Source organism: Pristis pectinata, chromosome 18 (genome assembly GCF_009764475.1).
Source record: "Pristis pectinata isolate sPriPec2 chromosome 18, sPriPec2.1.pri, whole genome shotgun sequence".
NCBI classification, from domain to species: Eukaryota; Metazoa; Chordata; class Chondrichthyes; order Rhinopristiformes; family Pristidae; genus Pristis; species Pristis pectinata.
Window position 1 is genome coordinate 2,417,798 of NC_067422.1, and position 14,262 is coordinate 2,432,059.

Consider the following 14,262-nt stretch of genomic DNA (forward strand, 5'->3'; position numbering starts at 1 on the left):
CTCTCCCTCCACACTCCTCTCCTCCCTCCCTCCCTCGCCTCCCTCCTCATCCCCTCCCTCCTCCTCCCTCCTGCCCCTCCCCTCCCTCCTCCTCTCCCCTGCCCCTCCCCGACCCCTCTCTTCCCTCCCCAACTCCCTCCCCATCTCACCCTCCCTCTTTTCCCACCTCCTGTATCTCCCGTCCCTCCTACTCACTCCCCCCTTACCTCCTTCCCGCCTCCCTCTCTCCCCCTCCACCCCCTCACCCTCACCATCACTTTCCCCTCCCTCTCGTCCCCTCCTCCCCCTCAACTCTATTCCCCTCCCTCACTCCCTCTCTATCCTCTCCCTCCCCTCCCCTCCTCCCTCTCCCTCCTCATCTCCCCCACTCCCTCCATCTGCCCTCTCCCTCCCCCTCCTCCTGCCCCTCCACACCTCAGCTTTTGTTCCTCCCCATTCTCGCCCCCTCCCTCGTTATCCCCCCTCCCTCCCCAATTTTCCTCCCCTCCTCCTACCCTCACCTCTCCCCATCTCCCCTCCCTCCCTCTTTCCCTCCTCTCCCTCACTCTTCCCTCTCCCTCCCTCCGTCCCTCTCCTCCTCTCCTCTCCATCTCCCCTCCCTCCCCCTCCTCTCCCCTCCCTCCCTCTGCATGAATCGCGTGTAGTCGGGCGGCGGCGGCGGGGCGGACGGGCTACGCCAGCCGGCGCTCTTCCAGCGCTGGGGAAGGTGGTGCGATCCCGGGCGCCGGCAGAAGTTTGCGGGGCAGATGTTGAGCGGCGCCGGGCTGTGTGGGTGCCCCGAGCAGAGGGCGGCTCCGGTGCCCGCGGTGCCGCTGAGATGTTGGCCAGTGCGGCTGCTGACTCCGGCATGCCACTGAAGCGGTCGGCGGTGTGAGCGCTCTCCTGGCACCGGCATGTATTCGGATTAAACTGGTCCCTCGCTCGGAAATAGGACAGTCTCCCAGCGCGGACCAGCCCGCGGAGCATGGAGATCGTTTGGGAATTATTTTTGATGCTTCACGCCAATCTGTTTCTGTCCGTGTCAGGTAGGAACTCCGGGCTCCGACCCGCTCCAGATTGTCTGCGCAAAGTTGGCCAGAGGTGAAGCCGGCGATGCGGCTTATTTCTGGGGAGCCGAGCTCCGAGGCGACCCCTCCCCGCAGGACTGGCTGCGGGCCGGGGACGTCCGTGTCCGCCGGGGGACGGGGGTCTCCGGCTGCCCGCCTGGGTCAGGAGCGGAGGGAGAGACCCGCTCCCCGCCTGCCCCTCTCTGTCCCGGCGAGGGTGACGGTGTCGCAGGAACCGCATCGGGCTCGGCGAGAAGAGGGTCCCGGCGCCACGTTGCGACCCAGCCTGAGTGTGTGTCTGTGTCCGTGAGTGTGTCACACTCGTGCACCTGAGTGTGTCAACTTGCGACGGTGCGTCTGCATTTCTGTGAGTGTGCGTGTGTGTCTAAGTACGTGGGAGTGTGTGTGACGGAGTTTGTGTGTGTATGTGCGCTGTATATGCGGTTGTAATTGGGTGGTGGGTGAAGATACAGGCGATATGTGTGTGTACAAGCGGTGTGTGTACACAAGCGGTGTGTCTGTACAAGCAGTGTGTGCGCGTACACAACCGGTGTTGTGTGTGTGTGTGTGTGTGTGTGTGTGTGTGTGTGTGTATACAAACGACATGTCTGTATACAAGCGGTGTGTGTGTGTGGATACAACCTGTGTGTGTGTGTGTGTGTGTGTGTGTGTGTGTGTGTGTGTGTGTGTGTACAAGCGGCATGTCTGTGTACAAGCCGGGTGTGTGTGTGTGGACACAACCTGTGTGTGTGTGTGGTGTGTGTGTGTACAAGCGGCATGTCTGTGTACAAGCCGGGTGTGTGTGTGTGGACACAACCTGTGTGTGTGTGTGTGTGTGTGGTGTGTGTGTGTACAAGCGGCATGTCTGTGCACAAGTGGCATGTATGTGTGTACAAGCAGTGTGTGTGTGTGTATACCAGCGGTGTGTGTCTGTGTGCACTCGGGGTGCGTTGAGAGAGGTACCCGGTTCGAATCCACATCAAGTAAAACTGTGAGGCACCGCTCCCGATAAGTTTATTCATTAATTTCTGGCGATATCTCCTTCACTCTCCCACTAACATGCGTTTGAATAATTCAAAATATAATTTAAAGTCTTGGGAAACATTTCCAGACTGCAGTGGGAACTTTGTATCAGCGGCTGTCCGTGATTTGCTTCTGTTTAAAGAATTGTCAGTCAGATCGTGGAACGAAGTTCTTCAAGCTTCTAGATGTAAATCCATGGGAACCAGTCCTTCCAACAGCCTGGAATCCGCAGGGTCTGTCATCTGCGCCGGGGAGGGGCGGGGGTTGTCCCGGGAGGCGGGGTCTGCGGCAGGCAAGGGCTGCGTCTGAAGGGGAGGGGGTCCGCATATATCTGGGAGGGCTGTACATCTGGGGGACACCGCATCTGGAAGGACCACCGCATCTGGGAGGACCGCTACATCTGGGAGGACCACATCTAGGAGTGTAACCACATCTGGGGGCACCACATCTGGACCACCAGATCTGGGACCCTCACATCTGGAAGGACCACCGCATCTGGGAGGACCACATCTAGAAGTGCCACCACATCTGGGGGCACCACATCTGTACCAGATCTGGGACCCTCACATCTGGGAACACCGCATCTGGGAGGACCGCTACATCTGGGTGCCACCACATCCGGGGGCACCACATGTGGACCACCAGATCTGGGACCCTCACACCTGGGAGGACGTCCGCATCTGGAAGGGCCACAACATCTGGGAGGACCGCCACATCTGGGAGGACCGCCACATCTGACCTGGTTTGTCCCGACTTCAGGTGCCCCCTGAGCACGGGGAGAGTGACCCCGCTGACACGTCCGAACACAAGTTGCGTTACTGGGATCCCACTGACCACAAGGTCTCATTAGCGGAGGGTGAGCGGGTCCCGCCCAGCCCTGCTGGGGGAACGCGGAGCGTGTGTGAGCCCGGCCCGGCAGGCGGCAGCCGGTTCCCTGCGAACCGGAGCGAGGTGCGAGGCAGCTTCAGCCGGGGCACGGAGCAAAGACGGGCCCGGACTCCCTGAACCCAGCCACGGCCCCGCATCCCGGGAGGTCGGCCGGAGCCGGTCGGCCGCGGGCAGAGGCACCCGAGACCCCAGGAACAGCACCGCAAACCTCATCTAATGTCACAGTGCAACGCTTCCCAATCAGTAGCTGGGAGATCAGACAGAACCTATTGTAGCACCGGCCACTCGGCCCGTCTGGTTTGTGCCGCTCCTGGTATGGATATAAAGTATATCCCTGCTACGATGCACTGCCTGACATAAATATAAGGCGCTCCTATCGTATTCCCCAAGTATTATATGTTAAAAGTGCTTGAGTAATACTCCTTTCGCTGGTAATATATTCCAGTATCTCCCACAACCTATTATGTAGACCAATGTATTCAATCAGTACAACACACAACTCGATGTTAATATGATTCAACTTAAGACCCCACGACCAGGTATTCATGTAAAATGTATTCGAGTAATATATCCCACGGCCTGAGATGTAATGATGTATCCAGTAACACCGCACTGCCCGACGTATTCTAGTAACACAGACTGCCTTGTATAAATGTAATGATGTATCCAGTAACTTCTCTCTGATATTAACATTACAGTGTATCCAGTGACAGCCACTACCTTATAGTAACACAATAATGTGTCCCAGCCTGATACTAATATCAAAATATATTTCAGTAGCTCCCTGCTAGACACTAGTTACTGAAAATATCTATTAATGTAAGACTGTATCCCTGTAACAAACACCGATATGAATATATTCCAGCAACATGCAATGCCCAGTATCAATGTTATAATATATTCAGTAACTTCAGACTGTTTGATATTAATATAATAATTATTCCAGGAACATACAATGCCTAATATGAATATATTAATGCGATCCAGTAAGAATAATTGCCTAACAATAAACAGTAGTTTTCTGGTAACACCGCCTGATATTGATAGTCCAGTAACGAGCACTGCCTGATGAAACAGTGCTGTATTCCAGTGACATTCCACTGGCTGATATTAAATACAGTAATGTTTCCCAGTGACAGTCATCAGCAGATATTCAGATAGAAATGTGTTCCAGTAACTTCTCACTGTCTGATGGTGATGATGTAATGTACTGCAGGAACTCTCCATTGGCAGGTATTAGTATAATAGAGTACTCCGGTAAATCCTCACTACCTGATATGAACTTGATGGTGTATTCCAGTAACGGCCCACTGATCTTAATATTATAATTTTCCCATTAACCTCACTGCCTGTTACTGATGTAACCCAGTTACACCCACTGCTGGATATTCACATAGCAATGTATCCCTGTAACTTCTTACATTGTATTCCAGCAATATCCCACTCTGACATTAACACTATCATGTTTTCCAGTAACAAGCACTGTTAATATACTGTAACAACATATTCCAGCATCACCACTGCCTTGTATTAACATAATACACCCCAATAACAAGGAATACCTGATATTACTACAATGATGTAGTAATATCAGGTGATTACTACTACATTATTACTACAATGATGTAGCGATATCAGGTGATTATTACTACAATGATGTAGCAATATCAGGTGATTATTACTACATTATTACTACAATGTAGTAATATCAGGTGAATATCAATGATTACTACCACTAATTCCTTGCCTCCCAATATTAATATAATAATTTATTCCAGTAGCACCACAGGAGTTGATGTTAATGTAATAACATATTACTGTAACACCCATTACCTGATACTAATATAAGCAGGTAACAAGGACAACCTGATATTAATATAATAGTATATTCCAGTAACACCCTCCTGCCTTATGATAACATAATAATTTATTTCACTAACTTCAGACTGCCTGATGTTGCTACAACAATATTTTCCAGTATCACACACTGCCTGATAATAACATAATAACATATTCCAGTGACATCCTACTTCCTGATGTGAATATAATTACATATTCCAGTAACATCTCATTGCTTGACATTAATATATGAATTGCAGTAACCTGTCACTGATGTCGATAGAGTGTTCTAGTAACACCCACTAACTGATATTAATATAATCAGATATTCCAGTAACTCCTCACTGTCGGATGTTAATACACAAATGTATTCCAGTGATGCTCATCATCAGATGTGATCACGTATTCAGTAACACTCACTGCCTGATATGAATTTCAAAATGTACTCCAATAACTCCTAATGCTGGACGTTAGTATAATAATGCATTACAGCAATACTCAGTGCCTGATATCAGTATTAGAATATGTTCAGTAACATAAGACCATCTGATAATAATATAATCATTTATTCCAGAAACACACGATTTATTAACGTAATCCAGTAACAATAGCCTGATATTAAAATGCTAATGTATTCCGGGAACATCCCACAGACCAATGTTAGTACAGCAATGTGTTCTAGTAATGAGCACTGCCTGGCATTAGTATAATGATGTATTTCAGTAACACCCATAATACAACTTTAATGTAAAATATATGGCAGTAACACACATGCCTGATATTCATTCTGTAATGTGTTCCAGTGGCATCACCTGATATTAATATAACGATGTATTTCAGTAAATCCTCAAAGTTTGACAGTAATATAACGATATATATTCCAGTAGGGTATCCACTGTTTGATATAAATAGAATTATGCAATTTCTCATGTCCTGATAGTCATACAATAACATATTCTGATAACTTTCACCGCCTGATATTAATATCACCAAGTACTCCGGTAACTTTTCACTGCCTAATGTTAATATTATAACATATTCCAGCAAGAAGCATTGTTTGGTAATGATGTACATAACACATTCCAGTAAAACCCACTACCTGGCATTCATAAAATAATATATTTCATTAATATCCCATGACCTTATATCAGTATGATAATACATTCCGGTAACACACACTGGCTGATATTAATATGGGAATGCATTCCAGTAGCAACCAATCATACACATTAATATGCAATGCCAGATGATAATATAATAATACAGTCCATTAACACCTACTGATAATGATATAATATTTTCCAGTAACCTCTCACTGCCTGAAATTAAAATAATAATATATTTCAGTCAGACCAACTATCTGATATTAACTTATTACTGTGTTCCAGTAACTCCTCCCTGCAGGATATCAATATAATATTGTGTTATAGTAGCACCCTCTGTCTACTTTTAATATTATAATATACTCCAGGAACAACGCACTGTCGATATTAATGTAACATATTACAGTCAGGTCCACTGACGGAAACTAATACAATAATGTAATGCCGTTACACACCCGTCTGATATCCACATAATAACATACTCCAGTAACAGACACAGTCTTACTTTTGTATAATAATGTACTCTTGTAATACCCATAATCTGATATTAATATTATAATATATTCCAGTAACAACGATTATCCAATATTAATTTATTCATGTATTCCAGTAACTTCTCAGGGCCTGACATTAATATGGTAATGCATTCCCATAACGTCCACTGTCAGATATTAACATAATAATGTTTTCCAGAAAGTCTTCACTGTGATATTAATATAATGGTGTTTCAATAACACAAACAGTCTGATATTAATATCAAAATGTGTTCCAGTAACTCCCGACTGCCTGTAATTAACACTATAATGTAAACCAACAAACATACTGCCTGATATCCACATCACGATGTATTTTAGTAATAGATATTGTTTTATATCCAACATTAATATCATAATGTTTTACAGTAACTCCCCACTGCCTGGTATGATCATCATGACCTATTCCAGTAACCCCACTGGCTAGTATTAATTTAATGCTAACACCCCACTGGCTGATCATAAAATAATAATGTACTCCTTTAACTTCTTACTGCATGATATGAACAGTAAAGTATATTATAGTAACCCCCTCTGATGTTAATACAGCAATGTGTTGTATAATGAGCACTGGCTGATATTAATTTAATGATGTATTTCAGTAACACCCATAATATGACTTTAATGTAAAATGTATGGTAACAACACACATGCTTGAAATTCATTCTGTAATGTATTCCAGTGACACCCTTCACCTGATATTAATATAACGATGTATTTCAGTAACTTCTCAAAGCTTGCTGTTAATATAATGTGCTCTAGTAACACCAACTGCCCGACATGGTGCATTCCAGTGACATCCCTCTGCCTGATGTTACAATGTAGTCTAATAACACAAAGTCTGATGTTAATATTCTAATGTATTCCAGTAACCCCCACTGTCTGCTCGTGCTGTTGTAATATATTACTGTGACCCCCCCCCCCCCCACTACCTGCTACCAGTATAATAATATAACTTGTACTGCTGGATAATAAATTAACTATGTCTTCTAGTAATACTCCACTGGCCAACTTTAATATAATAATATATTCTGGGAACTTCACACTGCCCAGTGTTAATATAGCACATTCCAGCAGATTTGCATGATATTAATATGATAATGCATTCCAGTAACATACCTCTGCCCAACATTAATGTAATCATGTATTCCGGTATCTCCACACTGCCTGATGTTAATACAATGATGTATTCCAGTAGCTCCTCTCTATCTGATATTATTATTATTGTATTCCAGTAACACCCACTGAATTATTTACTCAAGAAACAAACATTATCTGATATTAATCTAACAATATATTTAAGTTTCACCCATTACCTGCTTAATGTAGTAATGTATTCCAGCAGGACTGTTTGATATTCATAGTATCATGTGTACCAGTCATTCACTCCAGTAACACAACCAGGCATTCATAAAATAAAATATTCCAGGAATATCCCACTGACTAACATTAATATATTTATACAGTCCAGTATCATACACCACCTGATGTTATCATAATACTGTATATTCCAGTGCCTGATATTAGCATAATAACGTATTCCAGTAAATCACAATGCTCGGTATTAGTATCATGTTTAGTTGATTATTATTATTGTCACATGTACCGAGGTACAATGAAAAACTTTGTTTTCCATGCCATCTGTACAAATCATTTCATTACACAGCGCATTGAGGTAGTACAGGGGAAAACAATAACAGAATGCAGAGTAAAGTGTTACAGTTACAGAAAAAGTGCAGTGCAGGCAGACAATAAGGTGCAAGGTCATAACAGGGTAGATTGTGGGGTCAGGAGTCCATCTTATCGTACTAGGGAACCATTCAATAGTTTTATAACAGTGAGTAGAAGCTGTCCTTGAGCCTGGTGGTACGCGCTTTCAGGCTTTTGTATCTTCTGCCTGATGGGAGAGGGGAGAAGAGAGAATGTCCGGGGAGGGAGGGGTCTTTGATTATGCTGGCTGCTTTATTGAGGCAGCAAAAAATATAGACAGAGTTCATGGAGGGGAGGCTGGTGTCCATGACGCACTGGGCTGTGTCCACAACTCTCTGCAGTTTCTTACGGTCCCGGGCAGAGCAGTTGCCATACTAAGCCGTGATGCATCTGGATAGGATGCTTTCTATGGTGCATTGATAAAAATTGGTGAGTGTCAAAGGGAACATGCCAAATTTCTTTAGCTTCCTGAGGAAGTAGAGGTGCTGGTGAGCTTTCTTGGCTGTGGTGTCTACGTGGTTGGACCAGGACAGGCTATTGGTGATGTTCACTCCTAGGAACTGGAAGCTCTCAACCCTCTAAACCTCAGCACCATTGATGTAGACAGGTGTATGTTCACCACCCTCCTTCCTGAAGTCAATGACAAGCTCTTTTGTTTTACTGACATTGAGGGAAAGATTATAATTCTCCACTATGTGATATTAATATTATTGTATTCTAATAACACCAGCTGTTTGATATTAATATAACAATGATATCAAGAACAATCATTATCTGATATTAATATAATATATTCCCGAAATGCTCACCACCTGACATTGATGTAAAAATATATTTGTAACTTTCCACTGCTTAACATTAATGCAGTACTATGTGCTGGTAACACTCCACTGGCTAATTTTAATGGTATAATATATTCCAGTAAATCACAATGCTTGAGATTAATATATTAATGCACATCAGTACCACCCACTGCCTTACATTAATATCATAATGTATTGCAGCAACCTCTCTCTGCAAGTGTAAGATCAGAATACGTTCTCTCCGCTCTACGTTGTGGATTTATCGAGAATTTCCTCCTTCCTGAACTCTTCCCGTCTCCTTCCTCTATCCAGTGAGTGCATTGCATTCACTAGGCCAGCATTTATTCCCGTGAGAAAGTGAGGGTGTCCCTTCAGGTGAAAGCATGCTGTACAGTGCTGGGCACCGTGCTGTGCACTCGTCTCTCAGAACTTCAATGGGAGATCTTTGAGAGGTTCCAAATTCTTAGTGTTATCGGGGGGAAAACAGTCTAAAATTGTTATTGCGACATTGGGGTCAGTTGTGAGGGTGGAGTCAGTGGCGGTGAGAGTCGGGGATGGTGTCAATGGGTGGGACTCAGTGGGGGTGAGGCTGGGGGTCACTGGGAGGGGGGTCAGTGGCGGTGAGGTCAGGGATGGTGTCAGTGGATGGGGGTCAGTGTCAGTGGAGGGGGATGGTGGCATGGGGTCAGTGGGGTTGAGACTGGGGGTCACTGGGGTTGAGGGTGGGGTCAGTGGGGGTGTTGGGTCAGTGGGGGGAGGGTGGGATCAGTGGTGGTGAGGGTGTGGCCAGTGGGGGTGAAGGTGGGGTCAGTGGGGGTGAGGGTGGGGTCAGTGGGGGTGAGGATGGGTCAGTGGGAGGTGTGAGTGGGGGAAGTTGGGGTCAGTGGTGGTGTGGGGGGGTCACTGGAGAGGTGTAAGTGGGGCTGAGGGTGGGTTCAGTGGGGGGGTCAGTGGGGGTGGGTGGGGTGTGGGGGTCAGTGGGGGTATCAGTGGGGGTGAGGGTGGGGTGAGGGTGAGGTGAGTGGGGGTGTGAGTGGGGTGGAGCTGGCGGTCAGGGGGCAGTGGATGAGGTGAGGACATGGAACGGTTGCAGCCCATTGCTACCACGTGGCTTCACCCGACCTCATCTCCGTGCTCCCTGTGGGAAGTGATCCGCTCCTGTCCCTGGTTCCATTAGACCTCCCCCCCCCCCCCCCACCCTGTGTCAGGTTCCATGCCCGTCGAATGGTCCTGCTGAGGGAATCCCTGCAGGAGGTCACCAGGAGCCTTGGTCAACAACGTTGGGTGCCCACAGATAACCTGAGCCCCGACCCCCCAACATCGCGACTGATGCTGTCACTGTGAGACATGATGCGGGAGAACGGGAGTCTCTGTCGGAGAGATTGTGGTGATAAATGTGGATTGAGAACATTCCTGAACTGGCAGACCCATCCTAGCAGAGGGTCCGGTGCCCCCTCACCAAGGCAAGTGTGAACCCCGAGCAGGGATGGTTCGGGGGAAGTCACATGTCACTGTTGCACTGAAGCACCCATAATGTTAGCACAACCTGTCACAACAACCAATTCAGATCCACAGCAGCTGTTGCGGGGAATTCCGATGGGGAACATTTGCAGAGAGCAGTTAGAGTGAAGAGCTTAATCCTTAGAACTGTGTCCAACACCAGGAGTCAGGAACGTTACTGCGGCGGGAATGGAGCCCCTCCTCTCTACTATCCTGCCCTGTCACACACACCCAGGGCACAAAGGTAGGCTCCTTAAACACTTGGGAAGGACAAACTCCAAGGCGGAGTACAAGGTTAATGGCAGGATTCTGGGTAGTGTGGAGGAGTAGAGGGATCTGGGGGTCCATATCCACAGATCCCTGAAAGTTGCATCACAGGTGGATAGGGTAGTTAAAGAAAGCTTATGGGGTGTTAGCTTTCATAAGTTGTGGGATCGAGTTTAAGAGCCGTGAGGTAATGATGCAGCTCTACAGAACTCTGGTTAGACCACACTTGGAGCACTGTGTCCTGTTCTGGTCGCCTCATTACGGGAAGGATGTGGAAGCGTTGGAGAGGAGATTTACAGGGATGCTGCCTGGTTTACAGAGTATGGATTATGAGGAGAGACATGATAGAGCTCGGGCTTTACTCTTTGGAGAGAAGGATGAGGGGAGACATGATAGAGGTGTACAAAATATTAAGAGGAATAGATAGAGTGGACAGCCAGCACCTCTTTCCCAGGACACCAATGCTCAATACAAGAGGGCATGGCTTTAAAGTAAAGGTTTTTTAACCAGAGAGTGGTTGGTGCATGGAATGTGCTGCCTGGGGTGGTGGTGGAGGCAGATACATTGGTCTAGTTCAAGAGATTGTTAGATAAGCCTATGGAGGAATTTAAAATGGGGGATATGTGGGAGGAAGGGGGTAGATAGTCTTACGCATGGTTTAAAAGTCGGCACAACATGGTGGGCCAAAGGGCCTGTATTGTGCTGTATTGTTCTATGGTTCACTCCCCTCTCTCACACTCACAGGACACCGTGTCCCCCGCAGGGGTTAATTAGGAGAAGTGTTGCAGACTCTCAGTAGATCGGTGGTGGGTGTTGGGAGAGGTGAGACCATTTGCTCAGAGCTCCACACACCTCCTCCATCCACCTGAACCCACTGAGGAAGCCTGGTCAGAGGACCAGCAAGGACTGTGGGTGAGAGTCACCACCCGGTCAGGGCGCTGGACAGGACTGCTCCGACTGGTTCCCCACAGGGGCCAAGCGCTGGTCGTAAACCCACCGGTGACCTCCGCGCTGTGGTATCGGCCGCTCGCTCTGCTCCCACCTCTTGCTTTTGCTGCCAAAATCCAGAAAAGCTGGTGGATTTCTTCTAGGGCAGCAGGAAGCCCTGGGTCTCCCCCGTGGTCCTCAATCTCCCAGTTGAGGAGGGCGGTCAGTCACTGGTGTGTGTCCGACCCCAGGTGGTGAACCAGAGGCACCTGAGCATTCAGCACCCTCCCAGACGTGCACCGGAGACACGTCCCACAGGGACACCGCCTGCAGGAAGGCATGCGGTTGCAAGTGGTAGCCCTGCCTCTCCAAGGGAGCTGCCGGTGTTTTACCAGGACACTTGTCTGCCCAGTCGGACCGCTCCCCTGCCGTGGAAGAGACGTTCCGGCTGCTCGGGCAGCTGGACGAGGCCATGGACTGGGTGGTGGAGGAGCGAGCGGTCTGGCCTCAGGGCTCACAAGGACACGAGAAGGTAAGGAAAGCAATAATAGCATAGAACTGAGATGTAAAAGAGTAGAACAACTATAATAAGTGAATGAATGGATCCGCTGAGAGGAGCTTGCGGAGAGTTGCGTAAGTCCAGTTCCGTGTCCCTTTGCTTGACGCTCTCCCACTGGTGAAGCGGCTTACAGCTGAAGCCTACACTTCAGGTCAGGCCATCCCCGTGGGTATCAAGGGGTCTCCAGAACACAGGGCAACACTAGCTGAGCTGACCCCTGCTCCTCCAGAATTGCTCATCGGACCCCGGATCCCTCCTCAGGAGCCCGTGCCACACAATGCGCCCTCCGCGCCTTTCCAACCCGCAGGGAGGTAGTTCCTGTTTCTTATGTTAGTAGGGGGTGTGAGAGTTTGCAGCCAGCTGTTTGAAGGGGGTGCTTCTCAAGTTCCAGCTGCACTTCAGCCCCACGTTGCCGATCTTTGGGCAGCCGGTGCAGAGGGAGCGGGTCAGTTGGGGGAAGCCCCCCTTTGGTCTGCTTCTGGGCCCGGCCAAGGTGGTCACTCAGGGGTCCGGGCAGCGGGCTGTCGAGGGTTCTGCCCCAGCCGACTGCCTGCCCCTCTTTTTTAAAAACGTTATTTATACAGCACAGTAACAGGTCCCTCCGGCCCAACGAGCCTGCGCCATCCAGATACACCCACGTTAACCTACTAACCTGTCCGTCTTTGGAATGTGGGAGGAAACCGGAGCACCCGGAGGAAACCCACGCAGACACGGGGAGAACGTACAAACTCCTTACAGACAGCAGCCGGATTTGAACCCGGGTCGCTGGCACTGTAATAGCGTTATGCTAACCGCTACGCTACCATGCCACCCAGATCTGGTACCAAGGCTGCACTGGTGCCCGGGGAGGGAGCACACAGTGTCCACTCTCCTCTCTGGAGACATCCCGGGACCACAGGGGCTGGAGTGAACCCTGGACAAGGATGGTTCTCTTTTATTGATACTTGAAGAGTTATTTTAAAACAGGAAACTAACAAAAAGATAAAACACCCAATGGAATAAAGGCCAAAAGAGAGGGGAACATTGAGGTCCACAGCAAAGCTCCCTGTCCACCGTCCTGTTACGCACACACGGTCACAGAGCCACACAGCACGGAAACAGGCCCTTAGGCCCAACTCGTCCGTGCCGACTGTATTGCCCAGCGAGCTGGTCTCATCTGCCTGTGTTTGGTTGACTTTTCTTTAGTTTACACAAACTCTGTGCCTCTGTTCTCCTGTCTTATTAGAACACAGAAGGAGGCCATTCGAGCCACTTAGTCCATGCCAGCTCTCAGCAGACTGATCCAGTCAGCCCCACTGCCCCTCTCCATATTCCCCTGTACCTCTGCAACCAATTCTCTCTCTCACACGCCCATCAACTCCCCTCAGATTCTCGTGCAGTTACCTACACTGGGGGCAATTCACAGCAGCCAATCTCCCTCCTCGCACACCTTTGGGAGGGAACTGGAGCCCCCGGGGGGAGACCTGCCAGGAGAACGTGCAAACTCTGCACACAGGGCCTGAGGTCAGGATTGAACCCGGGTCTGTGGAGCTGAGAGGGGGTGGTGCTAACCGCTGCACCACCCTGCCACCTGCGCACGTTCACCCTCGCCCTCCCTGCCGCTGTCGCACCCCCCCCCCCCACCCCAGCACTGGGCCATCGTTACATTGGTGGCACCAGGGGCTCAGCGCGTGGCACAGTGCAGCACAGGGACAGGCCCTTCGGCCCACACTGTCTCTGCTGACCACGGTACCAGTCCAAACTAATCCCACCTGCCTGCACATGGTCTATATCCCTCCATCCCCGCCTGTTCAAGTGTCTGTTCACACACCGATTAAATTTTCTTTCGTAGCTGCCTCCACCACTTCCCCAGGCAGCCCGTTCCAGGCACCCACCACACAGGGAGATACCACAGAGGTGTTAGACAGGCACATGGCCATACAGGAAATGGAGGGATATGGACCGTGTGCAGACAGATGGGATTGGTTCAGTTACATCATGGTCGGCACGGATATGGTGGACTGAAGGGCCTGTTCCTTGCTGTACTGTTCTGTGTATGTTCTAAATTGGGTGTAAAATAAGATA

General features: G+C 48.7%; 1 protein-coding gene across 1 annotated transcript in view; it reads left to right on the top strand.

The window, feature by feature from the left end:
- The first annotated feature begins 568 nt into the window (after positions 1-568).
- Positions 569-14,262, top strand: part of ca10a (carbonic anhydrase Xa) — a 187,789-nt gene continuing 174,095 nt past the window's right edge. Inside the window, exon 1 of the mRNA XM_052033203.1 lies at positions 569-1,025. Within this exon, the coding sequence (XP_051889163.1) occupies positions 965-1,025 (61 nt within the window). The 5' untranslated portion in view covers positions 569-964. The remainder of the gene's footprint in view (positions 1,026-14,262) is intronic.